We start from the raw sequence: 24,958 nt of genomic DNA on the forward strand, positions 1-24,958 counted from the left end.
CTAACAAAACTAGCCCTGAAAAAACATTTGCTGATATTCTATACATATTGAATTCTTCACTTTATCACCTGCATATCTGTATAGTTTAAGATAACTTAAATCTTGTACAAAATTCTATTTTTCCCCCCTGAAGTGTCACCCATAATACATTCATCTGCATTGATAGAGTTACTCCATTGAAAAAAATTGTTTTTATTACATTTTTTACTTTATATATGTGAAACAAAGTCCTTCAGGATATGAAACAGTAACTTGAAAATTGGGCATAAGTATACATAAAATACAGAATAAATTTAGGTTTTAGTAGTTTCTCATTGCAGGCATATTAAGGAAGGGACTAACAAATATTGAATCATGCTTGCTATCTGTTTTCTCCTTAGGTTTACGAACTCTGTGTTTTGCTGTGGCTGAAATTTCAGAAAGTGAATATCGAGAGTGGTTGGATGTCTATCATCGTGCTTCAACAGCTATACAGAATAGAGCACTCAAACTTGAGGAGAGCTATGAACTGATTGAAAAAGTATGTAGTTTTCAGGGGTTGGAGGAAGAGGTGTTCTTTTTTTTTTTTTTTAATTCATGTTCCTTCTTTGTATTCTATGAAATCTGAATCTTTATTGAAAAATAATGCTTAGACAGAAAAATTTCTAGCAGTCTGACAGACGAGTCATGTAGTTCTTATGCTTCCGAKGATCAGAAATGAAGATTCTTTTTACAAAGTTTTTGCAGTGAGTACTTGCCAAAAAATGTTTTTTTTTTTTTTTTTTCAGTTGAACTAATTTTTCAGAATTGCTATTATTTAGAATAAAATGTGAAACAGACAAAACATTACCTTCAGGTATAATGATCTTAGACCCATAGATTAGTTAAGGATAGAAAGGAGTTTTAGAGGTCATCTGCTCATAATCCCTTGCTCAAAGCAAGACTAATTTTAAAGTTGGACCAAGCTGCCCAAGGCTTTGTCTGGTCAAATTTTGAGTATCTACAAGCATGGAGATTCTCCAGCCGCTGTAATCATTTTCTTCGGTGCTCAATTTCATTTTTCCTCTTTTCTGAATTAAAATTTCTGTTGCTGCAGCTTGTCAGTGTTGCCTCTTGTYGTGCTACTGTGCACCTCTTAGAGGAATAGAACTTCCCTGTAAGCAAAATATTAACAGAATTCCTTCAGTTAGCAAAAAATATTAATGGAATTCCTCCTTAGTCACCTCTCTTTTTTTGCAGGTTAAGCTAGGCCAGCTCCCTCAACTACTCGTAACACATGGTAATGCATCTTTGTGGCCCTCCACTGGAATTGCTTCAGTCAGTGTTGTCTTTGAACTGAAGGCCCAGAAGGGGATGTAATATCTAAATACAGCCTTCCAAGAGCAGGGTAGTAATCGCTTCCCTTGACTTTCTGGCAACACTGTTGCAGGAATAGCAAAGGATATGATTAGACTTGATTGCAGCAATTAAAAAGGATGTTGTGACTCTTAGATAGCAAAGGGAGTTCATGAGATCAATACCGTTTGAAGTTTTTTTTAATCCTTTTTTTTTATTTAAAGGCAGGGAGGGATTATGTTGGTGAAACTGCTATAAATTYGGAAGTTGAAAGAACCTGACATGTTTAATTTATCAAAAAAAGAAAAAAGAGGAAAAAAGAGTGAGAGTRTATCGCTGCCATCACTTCTGAGACTTCAATTTATGTAAATATGCAATTTATGCGGCTAGAAAGAAGAAATTTTAAAATTATATAGCTTTGTTAATGCCATGGCTATCTTGCTAGCCATACAAATTTTTGTATTGACAAAAATTAGTACTAGTGTTAGTACTTTTTCAGCCTTGTAGTATGCAGACCATGCTACTAGGAGCATTGAACACAATTAGATTTATWATACTGGCATTAAGAGAGTTAGCTAGTTTTAAAGCTAGAGAAATGTGAAATATCAAAATGGTTGTATTCAGGGAAAACAGTGTAGACTAGATGTGTGAGGATTTAAAACCAAACATAATCAAGTTTATAATCTTTAAGATGAATAGATAGTTTTTACAAGGTGAAGATAGGTTATTACAAGTGAGAGAGGCTATAACTAAGGTACTCATTAAGTCTTCAAATCGGAGCTGCCTCTCAAGAAAAGGTAGCTTTTGCCAAACAAGCTATTGAGCTTGTGAGTAATTCAGTGAAGCTGTAGTGTTTGTGTTGTACAGCTTATCAAACCAAATAGATATTTAACTGAAAGCTCRTGAGAATAAACTGGAAGATCTTTGTTAGTTGATACTAAGTGATTGATGAATTTCCAGAGTGCTAGTCTTGTGATAAATGTGGAAAACTTAAAGAATAAAACCAGCAAAGCACTAAAAGARGAAAACTGAATTTAAATGAAAAAACTTCAAGTATTTAATACTCTATCTTCACAGAATCTTCAGCTGCTTGGAGCAACAGCAATCGAAGATAAACTACAAGACAAAGTGCCTGAAACTATAGAGACACTCATGAAAGCAGACATCAAAATTTGGATACTTACTGGGGACAAACAAGAGACTGCCATTAACATTGGTATTTGCATTTATTTTATGATTTTGTTACCTTATTTAGAAATCATAGATCTTGTTAGAGTAAAATTATTGTCAGAACACAAAGGTGTCTTGTAAAAATAATACTAATATATGGCATTCCAGAATGTTAACTTATTTTTCAATCTCTGATAGGGGGAGAGTGGAGAATGGTAAATTCTTCCTCCATTACAACAGTAACAGCTAGAAAAACTCATGTTATCCTAGAGAGGAGGAAAAAAAAATGGGCGTTTGTGCTTTTTGTAGCAGCTAAAATCATAAAGAATATATTGTTTTGTTTTTGACAGTAAGAGAGAATTRTATTAAGGAAATGTAAGTATTCTTAGTTTCCTTTTTGAATTTTTTCTTCCTTCCAGRAAAGATATTATTCATAATCTCAACTAAAGCAAAACAAGACATGCAGATTGTACATTAAAGTGTTTTAATCTTTATTATCAGTCAGAGGTTTCTTTTTTTCAAAAAAAAGAATCATGACTCAACTAATTCAAACAGTGATAAATCTGTAAGTTAAATAGTAATATATGAAGACTGCATTTAAGATTTAAGATTATTTGCGTAACAGAGTATCAACACTTCTGCACTAATCTAAATATCTGCCCTGAGACACTGTTTTGATAATACAGATCCTTTTTATTTTTATTATTAATTTTTAATCTTAAGGAAATTTATCTGTGCATGCAACACAGTTAATCTAAGGTTATTTTTGTTAGTAACTTCAGGGTTGAGGAAACGCAATAATACCAGTATTTTCAGTTTATTAGAAGTAGTAGTGTATATTAGCTATCTAGGCCCACTGCATCATTAGCATACAGCATACTGTTTGGAGGAGGTGAATTCAGAAGCCTGACAGAGCAAGGCTGCTGCAGTTCAGTGCCGTCAGGTCCAACCAGCAGTGAGGTTGAGAATGTATTCCCAGYAGACAAACACACATATACCACGCATATTTACATATGAATACGGCCAACCACAACAGATCAACATGAACAGGCATGCTTAGCACTCACTCAGGAACAAACAGCACCAATGGCTTCATCCCTGTTCCTGTTCTGACTGATCAGGAGAAAGATCCATCAGTGGGACATATATATGTATATATATATATGTGTGTGTGTGTGTGTGTGTGTGTGTGTGTGTGGACAATGTGGATTCCCCAGTAACTGGGCTTAGAAGCTTAATCTACCCAGTACCTGGGCCCTGGATCCCCAGTCTCCGCTGTTGCTGGCACCTGGACGTAGGAGCTCCCGAGGCCTGCAGCCCCACTCCAGTTGCTGGTAAAGAACTCTCATGCACAATACACACATGCACCTGCCTACATATACTGTAGATCCGTCCTGTAGCTGTCCTTGGAGGCACAGTCCATCCAGAAGCTGGTCCAGTTAGCTGGGTCTCCCCTGATGTCTCCAGCAGCCAACTCTCTGTGGTCTSACCCTTAAGAGTGAGGTACTTGCATACCTGACTCCCATAGCAGTTAACAGACATGCCAGCTAGTGTGCTGCTAGTGATGATACCATACTCAGTCACACACCTCCAGTTGCTGGTACCAGACACATGAGCCCTCTGACCTGGGGTCTGACTTCAGTTGTAGCACTCAGACCTACACACACAGAATAGAGACTCCCTCACCCAGGAGAATAGTTAGAAAAAGGAATTTAACAAGCAGACAGGACAGCCCTTTATTCCTGGTTTCCGTGTTTATTCCTCCCCTAAACATCCCATGATAAGTCTTGTGCARTCCCAAAATGCTCTCCCTCTGCATCCCACAAGGCGTCCCATACCTCTAGGCAGTGACCCCACTTAGTCTGAAACGTGCTCTGAACAGCTGCTCCCACTGACTCACTTTACTGGGTTTCATACCCGGGCAGCGGGGCTGATGCTTTCCTGGGACAGCCCTGGGAGGAGCTGGACAGGATGTCCATCCCTCTGAGTATTTTAATTTGGRTTCCTCGGCCTGTCACCTTGCCTCTGTGCACTCTTCTGTGCTTGGGGAGATAAACCTGACCACTCTCCTGTGATGGGCCTGGGAGTAGCCAGGCAAAATGTTACTCAAGTTCCCCATCTGCCATTGTGCCTCTGTTCTCCTTTGCATGTGTGCAGATGAGCTTTCTGTCACATAACMGAATACATGTTTTGTTTAAAGCTTCAAAAGATAACAGAAAAAATGAGAGTATTTTTATATGCAGTTATTTGTAAGAAACGCATTTGCATTCCAAAAATGTACAAGTCTAAGGGAGAYTTATTTGCTGTCTTCAGCTACCTGAAAGGGATTTATAGAGAAGATGCACTTTATTCAGAGGTGCTCAACAGGATGAGAAACAACAGTTGCAAATTTCAACAAGGAAAATTCTGACTATTCTGACTTATTCCGTATATCCAACTTTTAATAGAATGGAAAATAATAATTTTTTTAACCATTGTTTTCAGTTGGGGCAGTTTGGTTTTAATTCTGTCTATAGTTTGCTTACATAAAAAATGCTTCGTTACATTGAAAAGGACTTTATCAAGCAGATTTTGAAAGCAAAAATATTTTTAACAGGTCATTCCTGTAAACTGTTGAGAAAGAACACGGGACTAATTGTTATAAATGAAGGCTCTCTTGATGTAAGTAAAACCTGCAAAATTTTCGATATAAGCAATAATTTTAAGCGAAAAAGCGAACACTGTTTTATTTAACTACTTTTTTTTTAAAAAAAAAAAGTATCCAAAAGAGGGGAGGGGAAGGTAGAAAAAGAACTTTTAGCATCTGTTTATCTGGCGCATCATTTAGKATTGCATGTTTGGAAGACTTGTCCTCTTTGTGAATAAATGTTGCTGAATAACTAGAAAGCTAGTCCACAGCTTCCAAAACCACAGTGTAGCCATGTGAAACTCAGAATGATAATCAAAAAAATTTCAAATAATAAGAATTAGTAGTAGTGCCATCTCCTACGCAGGCAAAGAGCTGGCAACCCCACATGCTTCTGGTAGCACCAGGCAGTACCCAAACTAATCCCAAGTTTCTTGTAATGCTGTTTCTTAGAGCATTCTTAATATCTACCAAAAAATAATTTTTATTATGTGGTTAAACAACTCAAGTTCTAAGCAGGATATTGACCTACAAATAAAGGTTGAAACTACCAATCTACAGTGCTTTGTATTGAAAAGATTTTCTAGATAAGCAAATGCAATGAGCAAATAACCAAACACATRAATTTGCAATAAGCAAATGCAGAAATGCAAGATTACACATAAAATTCTGTGAAAGGAAGAATATAATTCCTGTTACCAACCTTTAGAAGAAGCCTTAAATTAACTTAAAAATGGAAGCACTTTTCTAGCAAAAATTTCCTGTACAGCAGGCCTCTGTAGAAAACCCTGAAGCTAAGGTTAATTTACTCTGTATTATGTTCAGGTTGCTCAAGACTGCATTTAAGGAAAGGAAGAGGGGGAAAAAAGGTAAATAAAAATAAAAGAATCAGTGAGAAAGGAGCAGATTAACTGTAAGGGTAAGGGCAGGAGAATGCAACATGAATTAAAAATATTTCTTTTTCTAAATAAGTACTTTATCTAAATGTTTTTGACTCACTTAGCATGACGTATTTTCAACATCAGAGTGTGAATGCAGTCATGATTAATATATTTTAAATATAAGCTATTTTTAGCGATATATTTTGTTGATAAAAATTTAAATAAAATCCTAACAGAGAGTAAGCTGAAGGCATTAATCTATRCCTGGAACCAGAGTTTGCTTAAATACTAAGCAGCTTTTGACACAAGTAGCCGGTGATATTAAYGAAGAGAGACAATTTTCTTTTCTTAGTTTAGTTCACTGGATAGCTTAAAAAAGATTAAGCGAACGTTGTTTGCTGAAAAAACATGAATGGTTTTTGGTTCACGCCTTTTGTTTTGCTTTTGACTCTTTCACACTCAACTGTGAGTAAAAATTAACAAATGCAAGAGGAATGAGAACTACTAGCCTGTATTTAGGTTAGTTTGCACTAACCGGATTTCAGAACTATTGCATACTTAATCAATGGATTTAAAGTGAAAAAGATTGACAGCTTTATATGCTTCTTTATGTGTAATGAAATAAACTGAAGTAGTTTTATTTAACTACTACTTTAACTACTACTATTTGTTTTCCTTGTGCATACCAAAGAGCTCTGGGAAAAGGCCATGATGATTACTTGAAATATTATCTATTAAGATATAYGGCCAAAACTCTGGATCTTGAGCTTACCGTTTCGTACACCCATAACGTGCCCAGCTCACCTTCCTTCCTGCCAACCTACTACTAGGAGTGCCACCCTGCTCAAATGCCTCCCGTGCTAACCGGGGCACACAGGCAAGAGCTCTGGGAGCACCAAGGTTGCCTCCGCATGCCTAAGGCAGGCGCACAACATGTGCCTAGCTCCAGTTCCTTCCCATCCAAAACACCAGGTCTACTCACATGCTACCATGTTGTAGGACTCTGAGTACACAGGACTTCCCTGTCCCGCAGCATAGTAGCACCTGTATATCTAAGACCTCAGAGAACGTTACTATATGCTGTGGCATTCCTCTTCTCCTTGGCTCCGCAAGGAATGGATATTATTCTGGGCTCTGTGGAGATTTTGGTTTGTAAGAGTTCAGAAGGCTGGCTTCTCTTGGTCAGTGTATTTCTTTAGTCCTGAATAAAGAGTAACAGTAGTGGATTCTTCTTGCCCTTGCTGTTATAACTATACTACAATACTTATTGCATACTATGGCTTCTTTTGAACATTAGCCAGGACAACCTGGATCCTTCAGGGASAGATAGTCTTTCCTAAGACATATAAAACAGATTTAACAAAATATATGCCTCCTGAATTTATTATCACCGTAGCATCCAAAACACAGGAAATTAGACAGTCAGTAAAATACATGTTTAAGCTATATCTCAGCTCAGTGAACTGAGTTTACAAAAAAAAAAACCACTGAAATAAGAGATCATCTTTTTGTAAGACGATACCTATATTTGTATAATTAAAAATATCCCTCCTCCCTGAATTAGCTTGTTTTAGGTGAGGGAGAATTGGAATCAGTTCCACAAAACATTTGTATATCTACATTTTTGCAACATTATTTATTTTGAGGTTCCTTTCCAAGGAATGTTTTGCTTGTTAACAAAAGCACATTTTGTTTTTGAAGGTCTTATACACTAACTTTGATTTTTGCCTTTGTATTAACTTAATGAATTGATAAAATTTCAATATGGTTTTGCTATCATGGAAGAAAATCACGAGAACATAATTTTATTGTTTTAACTGCGAACTCAAAAATGTTTAATCTGGAAATTGAAAAGTAGTTTGAATCAATCACCATTCAATTTCACTGAGAAGTATTTCATGGAGATGGTATAGAAGTAAATAAGGAATACTTTGATACTGCTTTTGATTTAAGACAGTGGATTTCAGCATAGAGCTCTACTTAAGGCCATAAAGGAATTTTAAAATAGCTTTACAGTTAGGGGAAGAGTTTTTATTTTGGTTTGTATTTTTACTTATTTGTTTTTGTACATAGCCTGCTTGGAGCTACCTGAGGGCATGTGTGGTTTTGATTAAAAAAATTAAAGACAACTTAAGCAATAGAATTCATACTACATATATGAGAAGGAGCAATAGGAGATGAGAGGAATATGAAGTTTCAGGCTTTTGTATTGTTTAAGCTCTGTGATAAACTAAGTAGTTGTGGAATTTTTAATACTTTTTCAATATGTAATTTTAAACAAAGTGGCACCTCCTTTCCATTGCAGCACATTCAGAGAAGGAGAGAGAGAAAACCTCTGAAGTGCAGAATACCCCAAGAGCCTGATCTCAGTTTAAAGCAATCAATTTTTAGAAGACTCGTGAAAGCAAAGCAGACAAAAAACAGGGAATGCAAATAGAGGRGGAAGTTGAGTGGGGGAGTCAGAGTTTTATCATTAATTTCATTTTAGAGTATTTAAGATTTATACTTACAACTGCTTAGTATTTTCTTTTAGATGGATACACTTGATTTCATTTAGATCCACCTGACATCACCAAAGTAGCATGCCCCTGCTAAAATGATTGTTCAGTTGTTAAGACTGTAAAAAAAAATACAAGAATATTATTGTTATAGGATTTGACTGTGTCTGAAATTGAGTTTTATACACTTTTGTACAAGCATACTTTCCCTTCCAAAATACTTTTACTTCTGGTCTTTGAAGGAAAAAACAGCAGAAGAAAAGGATGGTCATAGCTCTATAAAGGCCATTTAGAAAAAAAAATATATATATATAATAAGCAGTTATTTGTTTTTTCTTCTTCTTCATGACATTGTATGGTAGAACTTTGCTTTAACTAACTAGGTATTAGTGACCTCTCCAAAGCTGATTAAGAAATCCTGCTACATAGATACAAGTGAAGGTATTGTCCACTGAATATAATCAAAAGGTCTTAGAACTGAATCACAGAATAGCAATTTGTGCAGGTGATTCAAACTTTCTACAGCAGCTGAAAAAATGTGAAATACGGTCTTCTGTATAATATGTTGTTAATGTTGGCTTAAAGTATAATTTTAATAAGATGGTTAGAATTATCRGTTATAATGTATCTACTTATATTGTGAATTATCTTTGAGGTTACTTTTACTTTTTCCTAAACTTTTGTATCTATTTTGTATAACAATGAACAAAAAATATTTCTCTAGGTATCTATATATGTGAATTTTCCTTTGGAGAGCTATTTAAAAAACATACTTCAGTAATGTCTGTTAGCAGTCATTTATGCAGCTATTGTTGTCCTTCAGAAGGCATTAAAAGTTCTACCACAACTTCTGAACATTTTTTTGGGCAAAGGCTTACGGCAGTAGTGTGAGCATTCTCCACTGTGGTTTCTAATAGCACATCTATTGCAAATACATTTTATGTTGTTATTATGTGATATATTTGATAGATCTGATAGCATAATCAAAAGGTAATTTCCTTGGAAGGTGAATACAGATGTTTCTAATTACACTGAAAAATATTTTGGGATTTAAAAATAGGAAGAGTAGGAATTAAAAATAATCAACTCTTCTATGTGCAATAGGGAACAAGAGAGACGCTTAGCCATCATTGCAGTACTCTTGGTGATGCCTTAAGGAAGGAAAATGATTTTGCTCTTATCATTGATGGCAAATCCCTGAAGTATGCTTTGACATTTGGAGTGAGACAGTATTTCTTGGATTTGGCTTTGTCATGTAAAGCTGTTATTTGTTGCAGGTAAGGTTTACGTTTTTCTTTCTCTACAGCTTTTTTTAATGATAAATGAAAACTGATAAATATTTTCCATTTCAGAGTAGGCAAATACATATATGTGCACCTATCTTCCAACCATGAAATATAAAAAGTTATAGTGGTCAAAATTCTGAAATATAATCATTCAAGCAAAATGTTTCTGTAATGTAGGATGAAATAGGTGCATACCTGTTAAAAAGTGATTCAGGTTGCATATACCCAGAAAAATCAGTTGTTGTCTATCAAGGATAGTCTCAGACATTGATATGAACCTTAAATTGACCTTGGCACATCTAGATTGTTTTGCAGAGCTCCCTCCGCAGGCAAGAATTTGTATCTGTGCCKTTTCTGTAAAGCATGGATTACGCTGCATAAATAGTACGCAAAAAAACGTAAAAGATATGATTCTAMGTGATACTTTTTTCCAAAGTTGATGGAAACACCTTTTATTCATTATTGTTTTAGGGTTCTTCCAAAACAATCAGACCTTAAATCCCCTACTGTAAATGCAGCTATTAGAGCTGTAACAAGGGATCTTTTCAATCAAATTCAATATATGCGTTCTCCAAATACGCAAAATATGAAAGCAGTTTGGTTAGTCTTTTAACATTTCCAGGTTTATTTTAGGGAAGGAATGCATCATTACTGTAAAAACGATAGCTTGTGTGGTTTGGGGCCTTCTTTGCGCTTTCTATATGGCTCTAAACGTAGAAACAGCAAACATCTGTGCAGTACATCACCTTCTACATTCAAATATTGAAAGAAAAGGGAATTGGACAACTATTAGCTAGATAAACAAGAACTGCTCCTGCTGGTGTTTAAACAAGTGGCTGAACCCAAGTGACTTGATCTGTCAAAAAGCAAAAGCAAGGAGTCTTCTTTATCAGAACTTAGGTAGAACACCCTTGTTAGAAATGCCGTCAAAAATTCCAGAACTTACTATTTTCATTATTTGCTTAGGGGGACTATTGTGAGGCTATGTAATTAATGTTCTCAAGTTATTTTCASTATTTTGACCTTTGTATTAGTATAGACAAAGTTATTTCTTACAGTAGACCTGGAATAATAAACTCAGGAACAAGACATTCAAACTCTGTTCTAGAGCATACTGTTTATCAAAATTATGTGGTGTTACAGACTCAAGTTCTCACAGGTAATGTAGTACTGAAAATTTTAGGGTTGTTTATCTTCTCAAGTTACATCTATTTCTACTTTTCTTTGCATAGTCTGATTATGATTGGTTTAGAAGAAGAATCTATGAAAAGGAAAGTCAGCTGGTGTCTTATACAAGAATAAAGTAATTCGGAGAATTCAGCATCATATCTCACCAAATTTAAATCTTCCTTTAATAATTTACATAAGTATCTTTTTCCCCATTGCCTCGGTATTTGAAGGTATAGGCATGGTCTGGGAACTGTTGAAAATACACTTAAATACACTTTTTTAAGTTCTCGTGTTCTGTTCAGGTATAGACTTTAAAAATGTTTCACTAAGGTAAAAACAGATCCTTCTGAAGAAGTAGTATGTTCAAAGTTGATCTGTGTATTAGAATGGAAATTTGCCTGTCTTGCAAAAGGAGGAGAAACAGTTTTTTGTTTTGATTTTTAAGGTTTAGCTTTGTGGCCATGCTCCAGCATGAAAGTCTCTTTCAAACTAAGATCTTACTTTAGCACTTGTGTGATGAATAAACATCTTTCTAATCAGTTCCATATTATGACAACTGTCCTTACAACAGTCACACAGGCAAGTAGGAGCTCTGTGTGCATTCTGCTAGTTCCAATTTTGGTCAGTATAGTAAGTAACAAGCAGTAAATGTGTGAAGAATTGACATTTCGAAGCTCTGCTTTTTTCTTCTTGTTTTCTTAAAGCTACATTTCATGCTGTATAAAGAAACAGTGTTGCAGTTTCTATTAAACTAGAACCATTTTAGGATATCCTGTACAAACAGCTGTTTTTTATTGTGATTTTTCTGTGATTAAGCAACAAAAAGTACAAAATTAGTGTTTCTGTACTAGCAACTTTCTCTCTGCCATTTCTACATTTCCGTAATATATTTAGGTCAGCTAGTTTCAAAATGTCTAGGTATATGCTCTGACATGCCTTAAGAATTGGCTGCAGGTTTCAAACTAAAATATCTGCTTTTAGCACTCACTGTGTTAATACATACAGATTTTTTGGAAAGTATTACTTGCTTTTCAAAAGCCRAAATTATACCAAAGTATTTTTTTTCTGTTAATGCTCCCTCTTTAAATATTACTTTTTCTAATATAGTTTTTTAAATCTTGTCACCTGGTCACAAACACAGAAATTAAATTTTAGTTAATAATGTAAATCACTTATCCACCTAAAAATATTATCGTCTTGAGTAAATCAAAATACAGGCCTCTTCCATCCGTATAAAGGCAGTAAACATTTTAAGCAGTCCTTGGTTTTGAAAGTAAAAACGACATCATTTTCTTTGAAGTTTTCAGACTGTATTCATTTGTTCAGAAGCATTTACTACCAATGAACTCCTAAAGGTAGCCATAACACAGATGAAGCTGACAAACATTCAGTAGACATTTCACTTCAAGAATCTGCATATGCTACTAATTTCAAGCAGATGTTTGGCTTAGACTTAACTAGCTGAATTCCGACCGTATATTGGCTTCCAAGGAATATATGTAAAAAGAATGTTAAACTGATGCTCCAGTAGCAAAAATGTACAGCTTAGAGTGACCAAATTGAACAGAAGGTACATTTTACAGCTCTCCCTATGAATTCAAAGGCATCCAGTACACACTTCGTTTTCATGTGGCAATGAAAGAGAGAGTGATCTTCCAGCTGTCCCTATAAGATTGTCCAAAAGGGAAATAACACATTATTCCTTGGAAGTTAAATGGATAAAAGTAAGTAGATTTAAAAATAAGCTTTAACTTCCACTTTTTTCATTACCAGGTAGACACAGGAAGTGTCTCATCAGTATAATTATAAAAATCTTACCATGTCAGGGGAAAGCAGCATTTCTGAGGGGATAATTTAGGGTAAATCTGTGTACCATCATGAAYTGATTTTTTTAGTATTGAAGCAAAAATAAAATAAAAAAAAATCAGTTTCTCTTTTAAGGTACTTGTTGAGTAATATTGTAAAAGACAGATGGTGTCTCACAAGGTTTAGATGATGAAGAAAAATAATATTTTTACATCTTATTTTTAGTAATAGTAATCTCAATTTTATTTCTACGTTTGTAACATTTTTAAATTATTTCAATTCTTGGGGTCAGGAATCTTCTGTAGAAGCTAGCTGTAGCTAGTTTTGATATCATCAAGTAAGATATATATATATATAACATATACAATCTTTTGATCATAGAAGCACTTCTTGATATACTTGGACTGTGGAAATTCTTTTGAAGGGCTTTCCTAGAAGCTGTCATCCCAATTTCTGCAAAAAAAAAAAAATGTACAGTACCTTTTTCAAAAGCCTACAGATGTGTGGCACAGGCTGCTGAATAAAGTGTCTAGATAGCAACCTTCAAACTAAAGTCTGTATTATTTTTCACTCCTTTCTTTTTTGCTTTTGGAAGACCATGCAGTTAGGCTTTATCTACCCTCTTTTTGATTGACTGCACTTGAAATTTAAGAAGTTTTACTTAATTAGCACAAGATAGCATTGGGAGATTTTTTTTAGCTGGTCAGGCATCACCCTCAGGTGAATTGTGAGAAAGTGTCCTGTGGCACAGGGAGAGGAGGATTAGAAGACTAGATTGGAGCCACAAAGGTGTTTCCTAGTGGGAATTAGAATATGCTATAGGAGGAAGGACATGTAGACGCTAGGCACCTGGTTTTGCTTAGCAACGTTGTCTCACTGTTCTTCATGGTCTAGGAAAGAGAGGCAACCACTGTTAGTATASCCCTTTACTGGGAACTCAGTAACCTACCCAGTGTTTTGGCTTTATTTATTACACTTTTTTTTTTTGTAAATTTATAAGGTAGACAAAATAAAAAATATTGACATTTGCTAGAGCAGAAATGGAGAAGCTTTTCTTTTTTAAATGAACTATGTGCTTCATACTGTTGCTTTGTATTTCTTCCGTGACAACCCAAATCAGATCACGTATCATTCCTTTCCATAGTAAAATGAGTATCTTGGCGTTACAGACTAACAGCATAAATTGATAGATGTGATGTATTTCAGAGTGATGATGATTATCCWTGGATTGCTAAAAATTAAATAGCCTCCATTTTAATGAGAAAGTGTTCTCCTATCATAGAAAACTGTTGCAGGTTTATAAAAATCAGAATTTTCTAAAGACCATTTTCAGGAAAATTTCTTGAAGACCATTTCTCCTTTTGCCCTCAGTATTTAGCTTCAGATTTGTAACCTGGATTTGTTTATAAAAGAAATAGAAGATGGATAATAACAGCAGGGTGATGTCAGTGGTTTCATGGGCTTTTTTTCTGATTTTTTCACAACTCTTTTGCTTTTATTTTTTCAATAGAAATATAGAAATCAGTCATCAGCCTCAGTGCCAATTCTAAGAAAAGTTTTGTTTTCTTTTCTTTTTCCCTAAGTTTATAGCTTCTCTGTCCTGTGGACATTGGATTTTGTTGTTTAAATTTTTGTTGTGTTGTGTAAATAAAGTGTCACCCAGTTGCTTTATCACACAAGCAGAATGGAAGGTAGTTGGCATCGCCATTAACTTTAGCCAGTCATGCAATTGCTTGTTGTTGTATTACTGGTAGTTGTGCTAGAGGTTACAGGTAGCTAGAAAGTGAAGGCCAAACTTTGCTATTAACAGTATTTGCGTGCTTYGTGAACAAAGGTAATTGGTACATCACTGTTCTTTAACCAGTAAAACTTAGTTGTAATACGTGGAGAATTTAACATCTTTTCATTTTTTATTTTGAAAGATGTGTGAGGTTTTGGGGGGGTTGTGGGGGGAAGGGAAGAATTGTGATGAGAAAATTTGTACATCAAGTTAGAAAGAAAACTTTTCCTCTAGAAAATGAAATTATGAATCAACATTTGGGTTCTTATAACGAGCAATGAACTTTAACTTGTCAGACTATCCACTGTCAAGAGAAGCAGATCCTTTAGCCTTGGCTGTAATGGCAGTGTTCAGTGGGGAGAGAGGAGCATCTTACTACACCAGGAGTTTGTGCTGACTAGTAATTTGACTAATGTATATAGTTAGAAAGATTTTGTTTCTTTTGTAGGTGATTTATTATTGGTCTCATTAGCACTGGTGAACTACACAGGCCACATTACTTGTCTGTATCCTAATCAATGTCAACATACAGAGGATGTTCAGGAAAAAAACATTATTCAGAGCTAACTTTCTTTTGTGCTTTTCCTTTAAGTTTGTTACCAAACCTTGTATTTTATCTTGGAGTACTTTTTTTAACCTGAAAGAACTAAATCAGTGTGTGAGCACCCCTTTATAACTCTAAGCACTGAACTTTGGCTGCCCAGGGAAAATCTCTCACAGCCCCAGCTTCAAAGTTACGGAAATTACACAAGCTTACAGTGCCAGAGGGGCTATTGCTGTAAACGTGCATGTAGGTCTGTAGAAAGTTAGTTAGAAATATATATTTTTCCACAATTTTTGGTATTATTCAGTATCCGGTGGCAAATTCTGCATCTTTCCCATGTTTAGCTGTTGCATGAAGGCAAATGGAAGCTGGAAATATAGATGAGGAATTTTTTTTTTTTTTTAATACTCATACCGTAACTGTTTGCTCCTGAGTGTCATTAGAAACTTAACATAAAGCTACAGATCTTTGCTCTAATCGAGAATGATCATTCTTATTGTCTTACCTAACTTTTCCCTGCATTACCCACTTTCTTCCAACTGTTTCCTTTTTTCGTTTTTAACTCATCGGTAAAATTTTTCTGTATCTTGAAGCAGCAGATGAAAAGCGTAGGATGAATGGCGTTATCATAATAAATTGTTTGTTTCTTAGTTATTTATTGTTGATGTGGTGGAAGTGCTTCAAAATAGGATCTGCACTTCACTGGATGCACCTTAGCAGCTCCACAGAAAATACAGCTAGAAGCAGCAGGAGTCACTTTGGTACCAGAATTGCTCTGTTGGAGGCAGTGAACAGTACTGGGTTGGGGGGAGAAATAGACTTGCACAGGAGTTCTGCATTTTTCCTTATTTCTGCCTGTACAACTAAACAAGGTGGTGGGTGGGGAGGTAACRCCAGTGCCAGGAACACAAGATTTTATGGTCGTGCTGCTTAGGATTTACTCCTTCCTTTCCGCAGCCTGTAGAGCACACAATTTCTCTATAATCTTTGCGGTTAAGGGGTCTCAAATACTACAAGAACTGAGTTGCAGCCTACAGAGTAGAACTTTTGCAATCTGATATGGAAGGTACATATGTGATATATAGGTTGATAGACTAAGTSAAAATGATAGTCTCATCAATACAGCTTTTGGGAGTCATTCCTGGAGTAATTTCTCCCCTCAACTGTAGCTGGGCATTTTCTTGATAARAGATAGTTGGAGCAGTCCTGAAGAACCAGGAAGCAAGCTAGCAATTATGCAAAGTGGTTGATCAGGGTTCAGTGATCAAAGCTGCTTCCTTTTATTTAGCAGTGTAGACATCGTTTGTGATAATTTACTGGTGTTTCCCTACATCTTATTTGTTCCTATTTGGTTTGACATCTATGTTTTATATATCTTGTTTGTTTATAAAATACATATTTAAACAGAGAGGAAAATAAACAGCATAAAAGCAAAATATGCAAAAATATGCAACTGTTCTAAGTTAACACTGGCAGTTGTGCTTCTTAGAGTTTCTTTCATTATTCCATTTTAGGGGCCTATTACAAAATCACAGCAGGCCTACACAGGTGGATGATGTTTGACCTATGTGTCTCACATCCTATTCACATCTTACTTAAGTTAAATGTTTGCATTAATCTTGCTGGGAAATGTGCTTTTATCATATATCCTAAAAGGCAATAACAAGAAGCTGTCACTGACTAGGATGTTAATTGGCCTATTTTTATTACCTTGTTGCAGAACAAAGTATGTTTTAAAAATGCATTCGCTTGAAATTCCTATATTAAACCTTTTGCTTTCTTTTACCCCTTAGGGTATCTCCACTTCAAAAATCTGAAGTTGTAGAAATGGTTAAAAAACAGGTTAAGGTAGTAACTCTAGCAATTGGTGATGGAGCAAATGACGTTAGTATGATACAAACAGCACATGTTGGTGTTGGTATTAGTGGAAATGAAGGTCTTCAGGCTGCTAATTCTTCAGATTACTCAATTGCTCAGGTAAGTTACTACACTGTAAATTATTACAGTAAAGTAATTTAAAATCATATTGATATCAATGCAGGCATATTCTAAGTATGTGCTTTTTCATTTTTTGCAGTTCAAGTATTTGAAGAACTTGTTGTTGGTTCATGGTGCCTGGAACTATAACAGAGTAGCTAAATGCATCTTATACTGTTTCTACAAGAATATAGTCCTTTATATTATTGAGGTAATCTTACTTTTTCAAAGTTTTAAGCATTATTTTGAGCTTTTGATTAATATCTATAATCTTTACTAAGCATTAAACTGTCAGTGACCACTTACTGGACTGAATCTTGCTTTATAATAAACTAATTAATGTTATAGTCTGATTTTTGTTATTTTGTTCTCACGCAGATACCTACTGAATATTGTATTGCACTGAATATTTGTATTGCATCATACTGCTAGCTTATTAAAAATATTTATCTGTAACATCCTATAGTACCTAAGGAATGCAGTTATAAGTAGCCTTAAATTTGCCAAGATGTGTATATTCCTAAGCTTTCTGTTGAACTGGGGTCTGCAGCTGTCCTGTTTACAAACTTTTAAATACTGTTTTCAGACCACTGCTGAACTGCATGTTTAGGCTGTTGCTGTTCAGAACAGTACTTAGTGTTTTTTATATACATGCTTAATTACACTGTTGCACTACACCTTTTACTTTTTGATGTGGAATCCATGCCTGTTCTAGACTAATTTGTGAACAGAGGTATTTTTCTAGAAGTAGCTTACCTAGTTTTCTCATCTGGGATTTTAATGAGACTGGAGTCTTGTGAAAAATACAGTAGTGTGAGAGGATTGTGTTGTAATAAATGTATGCTTACTAGCAGGTATAGTTAAGACAGTGTATATATATAACTGTAATATTTATGACATTTGTGACCACTTTGCATCCATACCATTTTTATTATACTTTTAAATACATTTTAAGTGTTTCTTTCCCCCCTTTATTTACCGTTTCTCTTTCTTTCTTCTTCCTCTAACCAAATATATGTCCAGCAATTATGTTTATATTTGATTTGAACTTTAAATTTACAATGTAATTTGTAATATTTTAAAACACTTTAAACATCTTTTTATGTAGAAGTGTTATAGCCAAAAGGTAAGTATTTTTCTTAACACCTTTTTACAGTTTCTAAATTTTGTGTGCTCTCTCTCTTTATTCTTGTGTTATTAATGTGAATAGATTTCAATGTAAGTATCAACAACTTTGTAGTCTATTTAGAATAACATATAAAGTAGGAAGCAATGCAAAAAGACACTCCATTAGAGATCCCTAGTTGCATTAAAAGTGATGGCAGCTTTTTTAAGCCCCGCATTTCCAAAACAGAACATTTGAATTCCAGAAGTACTGATTAGCTGTAGCTCTTCATCGGTATTTTTAAGTACTTCAGCCTTTTAGTAAAATAATATTAAATACTGTTAAATGAATAACTAAATAAATATTTAAAACAGTATTAACGCATGTTTTGTATTTATAGAAAGCAAAATTAGGCTTTAGGATGTACTACCTTATTTTTCTTCATTTTCTGTCATTGTTACCTGCACACTCTTTGTGAATTTAAAACTTAAATCAGGTATAAATATCCTCCCATTTGTTTTCTCTTGTGCAAAAAAGTTAAATGCAAGATACAGAGACCGTAATCTAAAAAATACAAAAGACTAGAGGAGATAGAGAAGCAGATAGAAGGGCAAAGAAATTATTTTTATGTGGATTATTACATTTCATATATTGTGCCTACAAGCATTTTATTATATATATACCTTCTCTGGAAGACAAGATGACTTTTACTTGAATTCTCATATAGCCAACATTTGTCAGCTCAAAAATCTTTTGCGGATGTTAATAGCTCATGTCAATACTGTGAATGAATGGGCAGATACTCGTCATTGAATGTCTCTAGAAAGGACAACTGCCAGTCTTGAATGTCTCTTTTCAAGTTTTTTGTACTGATGAGGCGTGGGAGCAGGGAGCTCAATGAGTATTTGTAAGCTGCTGCTTACTATGCACAAGTGCCACCTCAGGAGAAGGCCTGTGTGGCCRTGCCTCCTCGGACTCGGTATTCGGGAAATAATGCTATGAAAAGCATGTCTGGAAGATGCTTTACAATCAATTTCCTTTTATGTGCTGAAGACAACTAATACTATCTACGTTTATTTAATATACACATTTTTGTAAATGTCTATTTAGTACTAACTGAACATGTGATATGATAGATGCCACTTAATCTAAAGCAYAGCTTTTTTCCTAGGCACTTGTGCATTGATAGGAAATAAGTTACATTGGTTTCTTGAAGCAGAACACACTAAAGGTCTATAGCAACACTTTCTGTATGTTTAAACTCCCATTCATAAGAAACTTTTTCTACTTTGAGTCTTGATTCGATAGATATTTAAACGTGGACCTCATTTATTGTTTGGGACTAGTCTCCTGTGGTTATATATTAAAATATCAATCTAAATTGCAAGTTCAAACTCTGAATTTCTAGTAATCTTTTAATGTGCGTTGTTAAGCCTGTACAGAGCCTCAGATTCACATGGGATAAGCTTATGCAGAGCCTCAGACCCAGTTTGAGGGCAGAGTCATTAGCTTTTAATGATCGTTAGGATGTTAAGATAGACTGAGAACTCCTTTGTGAATTGGTTTGATTTTTTTTCATTGCCATTAGTGCATATACACTTTGGTAAGCTTCTCACTTTGAAGTTAGTTAGCAAATCTCCCTTCAACATCAGAGGAACAAATTTTCCTACTATTTTTACTTTGTCATCTGCTAGCTAGYAATGAATAACTGTTTCATGTTAAATAAAGACAATTTACAATTAAAAAGAAAAGAATTTGTAAAGATCTAGTTAGGTCATTTTGGTGAGAAAATTCAAAACAAAGACTAGATAAAAGGCCAGGATGTAAACAAAAGAAACCAATTCATGGAGTTCATGTTTAAAGTCCAGTCAGCAATTCCTAAACATGGTTATATGTCATCATTTAAATGATCTTGTGTAAACAACTAAATTGTACTAAATACTTTACTATCTGTACCTACCTCTATTTGTTTCCTTGAACTTCGGATGGTGGCTGTTTACAGACAGTGGCATAACTTTTTACTATTTTGCAAATTATTTGTACATTTAGTTCTCCAATGCTGATTATTTTTCCTTCTATGCAATCCTATATCTGTCCCTCTGTCTGATGTCTTTTCTTATCTCCCAAGTCTAACATAGCTAAAATTGCATTTACTATCTTTTTCCCCTCAAGCATTTTGCATTCTTCTACTAAGTTAGACACCCTTCCTGTTGCTCATGTCCATGAGTGAAGTTTACCATTTTGTTCATGATTCTCTAGCCTGGCACATCAGATGAATCCCTGCAATCATATTCGGACCCTAACATGCATAAATCTAAACCTAAGCAGACTTCCTAGTATACTCTGATTCTGAGCCACAGAGTTTAGGAGCTGTTGTTCTGTCACTTATACTAAGATGGGGGAGAGGGACACTTAAATTATAAGAGGTCTGTGCGCTRTATCATCAGTATGCTTAATGTATGGAAGCTGCATTAGTTCAGTTTAAAACATGGACAGCAGAAGTGATAGTGGTCATGCCCACTTTTTCATTATATGGTTTGAAAAATAAGAGATGTAAGGATCCGTATTTGCAGCCCATCTTATTTTGTGCTGGCTATGAACCTAAATCTTTAATTTCATTGGGAAATTCTGTAGCTGTTGAACGATGAAATAGTCTGCATCTTCACTTCTCTGACCAAGATTTGTGCCAGTTCTTTATTACTTTCCAACTGAAGTACCTGTAACTTGCATACTTTGCTTGGAAGAGAGTAAAATCTGTGATTTCAGCAAGTTAATATTGTTCCTTAAAGGATTGCTTTACAATTTTATAGTAAAATTATAATTTTCAGACTTTCAACAGCTTGCAAAATTGTAAGTTAAATTCTGGACAAAATAAAAACTGAAAGTGATGAGAGGTTTAAGGAATAGCATTGCTGAAAGGCTTGGTAGCAACTTCATACCTGACATTCTATGTAAATCAAAATTTGATCATAAATACTTGCATTTCTTTAAAACAGTCACTTCAAAACATTTTCAGGTGTTATTTAACATTACTTATCTTCAGTAGCAGAGAATATGTGGAATAGATTCAATGCATGTATTTGATCCTTTCTTTTTGAGTGTCATATAGTTTTGACTACTAGTTAAATCACAACAGAAAGTTAATATGCTTTCCATATACTCCTTGGTGCTGACTGGGGTCAAATATGTGTCTGTTGGATATTTGTTCTACACTCTTCCAAAACAATTGTACTTTTGTTAAACTTTCTGAAATCGCCAGCACTGAGATGCCCAAACTTTCACGCCCTGCGTATATGCACATATGCCACATATTTTCTAGTAGCATGTCTTTTTTCACACACACATACCCCTTCCAAATTAAAGTCTGAAAGTTACCCCAGTATTTGATGCAAAAAATAAATTTGAAAGAATGGGTAACTCGCATAATATCTGACCTTCACTCTTCTCTCAGGGGGTAATGTTCATTACCATCGCACCTAGCATGTGCTTGAACCGTAAACAAAAGGAGAGGAAGGAAGCTGCTATATCTTCTTATCATAGACTGCCTCATGGCTTTTTTTAGTCTCACAACATTATCTTATGCCTTTTGAGATGTTAGCCCTTATTCACTCACTGTAACTGTCCTTCCATGTCATGATACAGCCCAGTAGCATACCAGCCATCTGCCTAGTTTTGGAGTAGAATAATATAGTAACTGCATAATCCAAAGGTTGAAAAGAGGGAAGGTAGTAGTGATGAGGTTCCTTTAAATTAGATTAGATTCACATGTTTAGTTTAGTTGTAAAGCATCCAAAACATTGTACTGATGTTGACTGCATAACCAATTGTTTAGTAGTGAAGAAAAGCAGAGTGAGATTTAGCTGTATAATCATTTGAGCACATGTGAACGTGTGAGCACATTCTCACGCATACACATTCACATACACACACACACACACACACACACACACACACACACACACACACACACACTTACAGTATTTATACAGTTGCATATACAGGTTTTCAGAAGCTGTGTAACAGTGAGTATGAGGGATGATGGTGAATAGCCTCCGTTTTTGACAGGCAAAGTAGAGTATAACTGTATTCGTTGGTGGAATTTCCTAGTAGATCTAAGGAAGTGAAGCCAACTCTTCTTTAAGATGCTAAGAATAAAACTACAGCTCAGGTTGCATTCCAGTTGTGTGTTAGTTTAGCTTTATCTTCCTGAATACAGACACTTTCTTTACCTGGGAGCTAGAATGTTTTTCAAAGTAAAATTGCACAAGTAGTTCTTTAATATCTATTCACTTACTTTTATACTTATTTTTATGATTTTAAAATAATTTCTTATTTRCAATTTGAGCAATTGCTGGTGATAACTACCTCCTTCATCATACTTACCTGACATTTTCCTTTCTTTGGAGGCTTTAGCAACTCTATTGCCATCAGCAGACTCTAGAAACTCACAAGGGGGGAATGTTTTGTGGAATTCATTTGAGTCTGCTGAGAAATATTTGAAAAATATCTTTTTTCTCTTTCCCTGATTGAGGAAAGGGTCCAGTTGGAAATTAAAGTTATGTGGTCATACAACTAAGAACTATTTCCTAATGCATAAAACAGACTGCATTGGTTATGWCTATGTAGCGTACTGTATTGGTCATTTCTTAATGTTTGAACACTTGATGGTTTTCACTTCAAGTAACATTCTTCTGATACAATTTGTACAACATAAGCATTTATACTCCATCGCAACATAGAATTACTTAAAGTATTCCACAATATTCATAYGGTAAATCATGTCAACTTGGAAAAATAACTACTGAGAAACTGCTGCTTGTAAATGTCTTCCAAATTCATAGTAGTTAAAACGTAGCTCTGATTTCAAAAATCCAAAATCAAAACACATACCAGAAGATTTAATAAAAATCTGATTAATCAACTGCCATAAACTCTCCCATAAAATGAGTCTGTTCTGTGAATAAACTGAAGCATTAGAAAACAGAAGAGTATAGCTGTTAGTGTTGTTTTAGCAAAACCAAAGAAATTTCATATTACGAAGACAGAAACTTTAATGAATTCTGTAATGTCTCTGTGTTGCAACCTCTACCATTCATAATTTTGTATGCAGTCTTGCTGCAATAGTTGGCCATCAAAAAAGTCTATTTACTTTCAATTTCATTAAAGTTTTAGCTGGATTTTAGCTCTAATTTCATTTTTTTTCTATCTCAAAGTATTCATGAATGTCTCTTTCMCATGTTAAATGTTACGAGCTTGTTCATGTGATCTGGTCATCTGCAGKCCAGCTTGAGTAGGTATTGGTAAATGGGTGATTTATAGCAATTCATGCCATAGTAAAGTTAAATGAAACATGAACTGTAGCAAGCAAAGTCTCTGCAAAGCTGCAACTAAAAATTCTCTTGACTACTGTGTCAGGATTACCTTTTTTTTTTTTTTTTTTTTTTTTTTTTTGGTGTAATCCTATTGCTGATCCATTATCTAAACTGAATTAGAGCTTTTAAGTTGGAAGTGCATATTTGGCTTTACTGTTAGTGACATATGTTGCCAAAAGGTTATTTATCTAATGATTTCTGGAAAATGAGTGTTAAATAGAGTAGAATGTTGTTTGGATGCTCATAACTTCTGTCACCTTATAACTTACATTTGTAGTATGCAGTGTAGTTGCAATGTAGCTTGTTAAGAAAGATTGATCAGATATGCATCTTACCCACTTTCTCTTTGATGTAATGCAAGCATAAAATGWCTTATATAAGAAAGTACTATCATGCTGAATAACGTGCTGAAAAACATAAGAAAATGTGGATGAATCATGCCTTTCAAATTAAAATCAGTTTTAGCAAAAGTGGTAATATTTATGCAAAAAAAGGCTCCCAACTACTCCTCTAGACTACTCTATAATTGAATAAGCGCTTATTAACTGCATAGTTGTAATTGACTTAGTACTCTGGTAAGTCTTCATTATCTCATGAGTTTCAGGTAGGAAAAAGGACCTATAAAGTGTTCAGTTCAAAATTACAGCTTACTGTATGAATTCCATAAGTTAGGGAGGATGCTACTGATAAGAAGATGACTACTTTTAATCTATAGTATTTTCCTGGAACTTCTGTATTTCTCAGAATTCATATTTTGTGAAGACTGAAATACAGTACAAATGTAGTGAGCTAAATCACTCTTAAATAATTGAACAAGAAATTCCTTCTGAAAATGGCTACCTCTTTGAAATGTTTTCATATTTGGACAGAATTGCTCACACTTTTGATCAGGTCTGCATCATGTCTTCTGAAAGCAGGTTCTTTACAGATTTTTTATATATATAATTTTCAACCAGAATATCCTCAACTGCATTGTAAATGTGTTCTAGGAATATCTCTCTTTGTGATGTAGAGGAAAAATATATTTACTGTACCTTGCAAGACATTTGATTAGTGTGGTTCTTCTCTTTTTCAGATCTGGTTTGCTTTTGTCAATGGCTTTTCAGGACAAATTCTTTTTGAAAGATGGTGTATAGGTCTTTACAATGTGGTAAGATCCTTTTTTTATTTTCAGTTTCTGTCTCAACTATATTCATGAAAGTTTTTTAAGTAAGCAAGCTTTTACATAAGTTCTCACATTTCTAGTTTTGCAATATGTTTTTTTTAATACATTATATTAGATGTTTACAGCAATGCCTCCACTAACTCTTGGAATATTTGAGAGATCCTGCCGAAAAGAAAACATGCTGAAATATCCTGAATTATACAAGACTTCCCAAAATGCACTGGACTTCAATACTAAGGTAGATGAAAATCAAATATAATTAAA

The 24,958-nt window shown here is 34.7% G+C and overlaps 1 protein-coding gene across 2 annotated transcripts in view; it reads left to right on the plus strand.

Moving 5' to 3' along the window:
• The window catches only part of ATP8A1 (ATPase phospholipid transporting 8A1), a 118,134-nt gene that overhangs the window by 51,992 nt on the left and 41,184 nt on the right, over nucleotides 1-24,958 (plus strand). For both annotated transcript variants that reach the window (XM_085322902.1, XM_085322904.1), the window contains exons 21-28: nucleotides 381-520; nucleotides 2,392-2,530; nucleotides 5,081-5,145; nucleotides 9,594-9,766; nucleotides 16,869-17,052; nucleotides 17,153-17,263; nucleotides 24,605-24,679; nucleotides 24,810-24,932. In XM_085322902.1, the coding sequence (XP_085179028.1) occupies nucleotides 381-520; nucleotides 2,392-2,530; nucleotides 5,081-5,145; nucleotides 9,594-9,766; nucleotides 16,869-17,052; nucleotides 17,153-17,263; nucleotides 24,605-24,679; nucleotides 24,810-24,932 (1,010 nt within the window). The remainder of the gene's footprint in view (nucleotides 1-380; nucleotides 521-2,391; nucleotides 2,531-5,080; nucleotides 5,146-9,593; nucleotides 9,767-16,868; nucleotides 17,053-17,152; nucleotides 17,264-24,604; nucleotides 24,680-24,809; nucleotides 24,933-24,958) is intronic.

This window comes from Rhea americana, unplaced genomic scaffold (genome assembly GCF_003343005.1).
Source record: "Rhea americana isolate MKP2758 unplaced genomic scaffold, rheAme1 scaffold_8, whole genome shotgun sequence".
NCBI lineage: Eukaryota > Metazoa > Chordata > Aves > Rheiformes > Rheidae > Rhea > Rhea americana.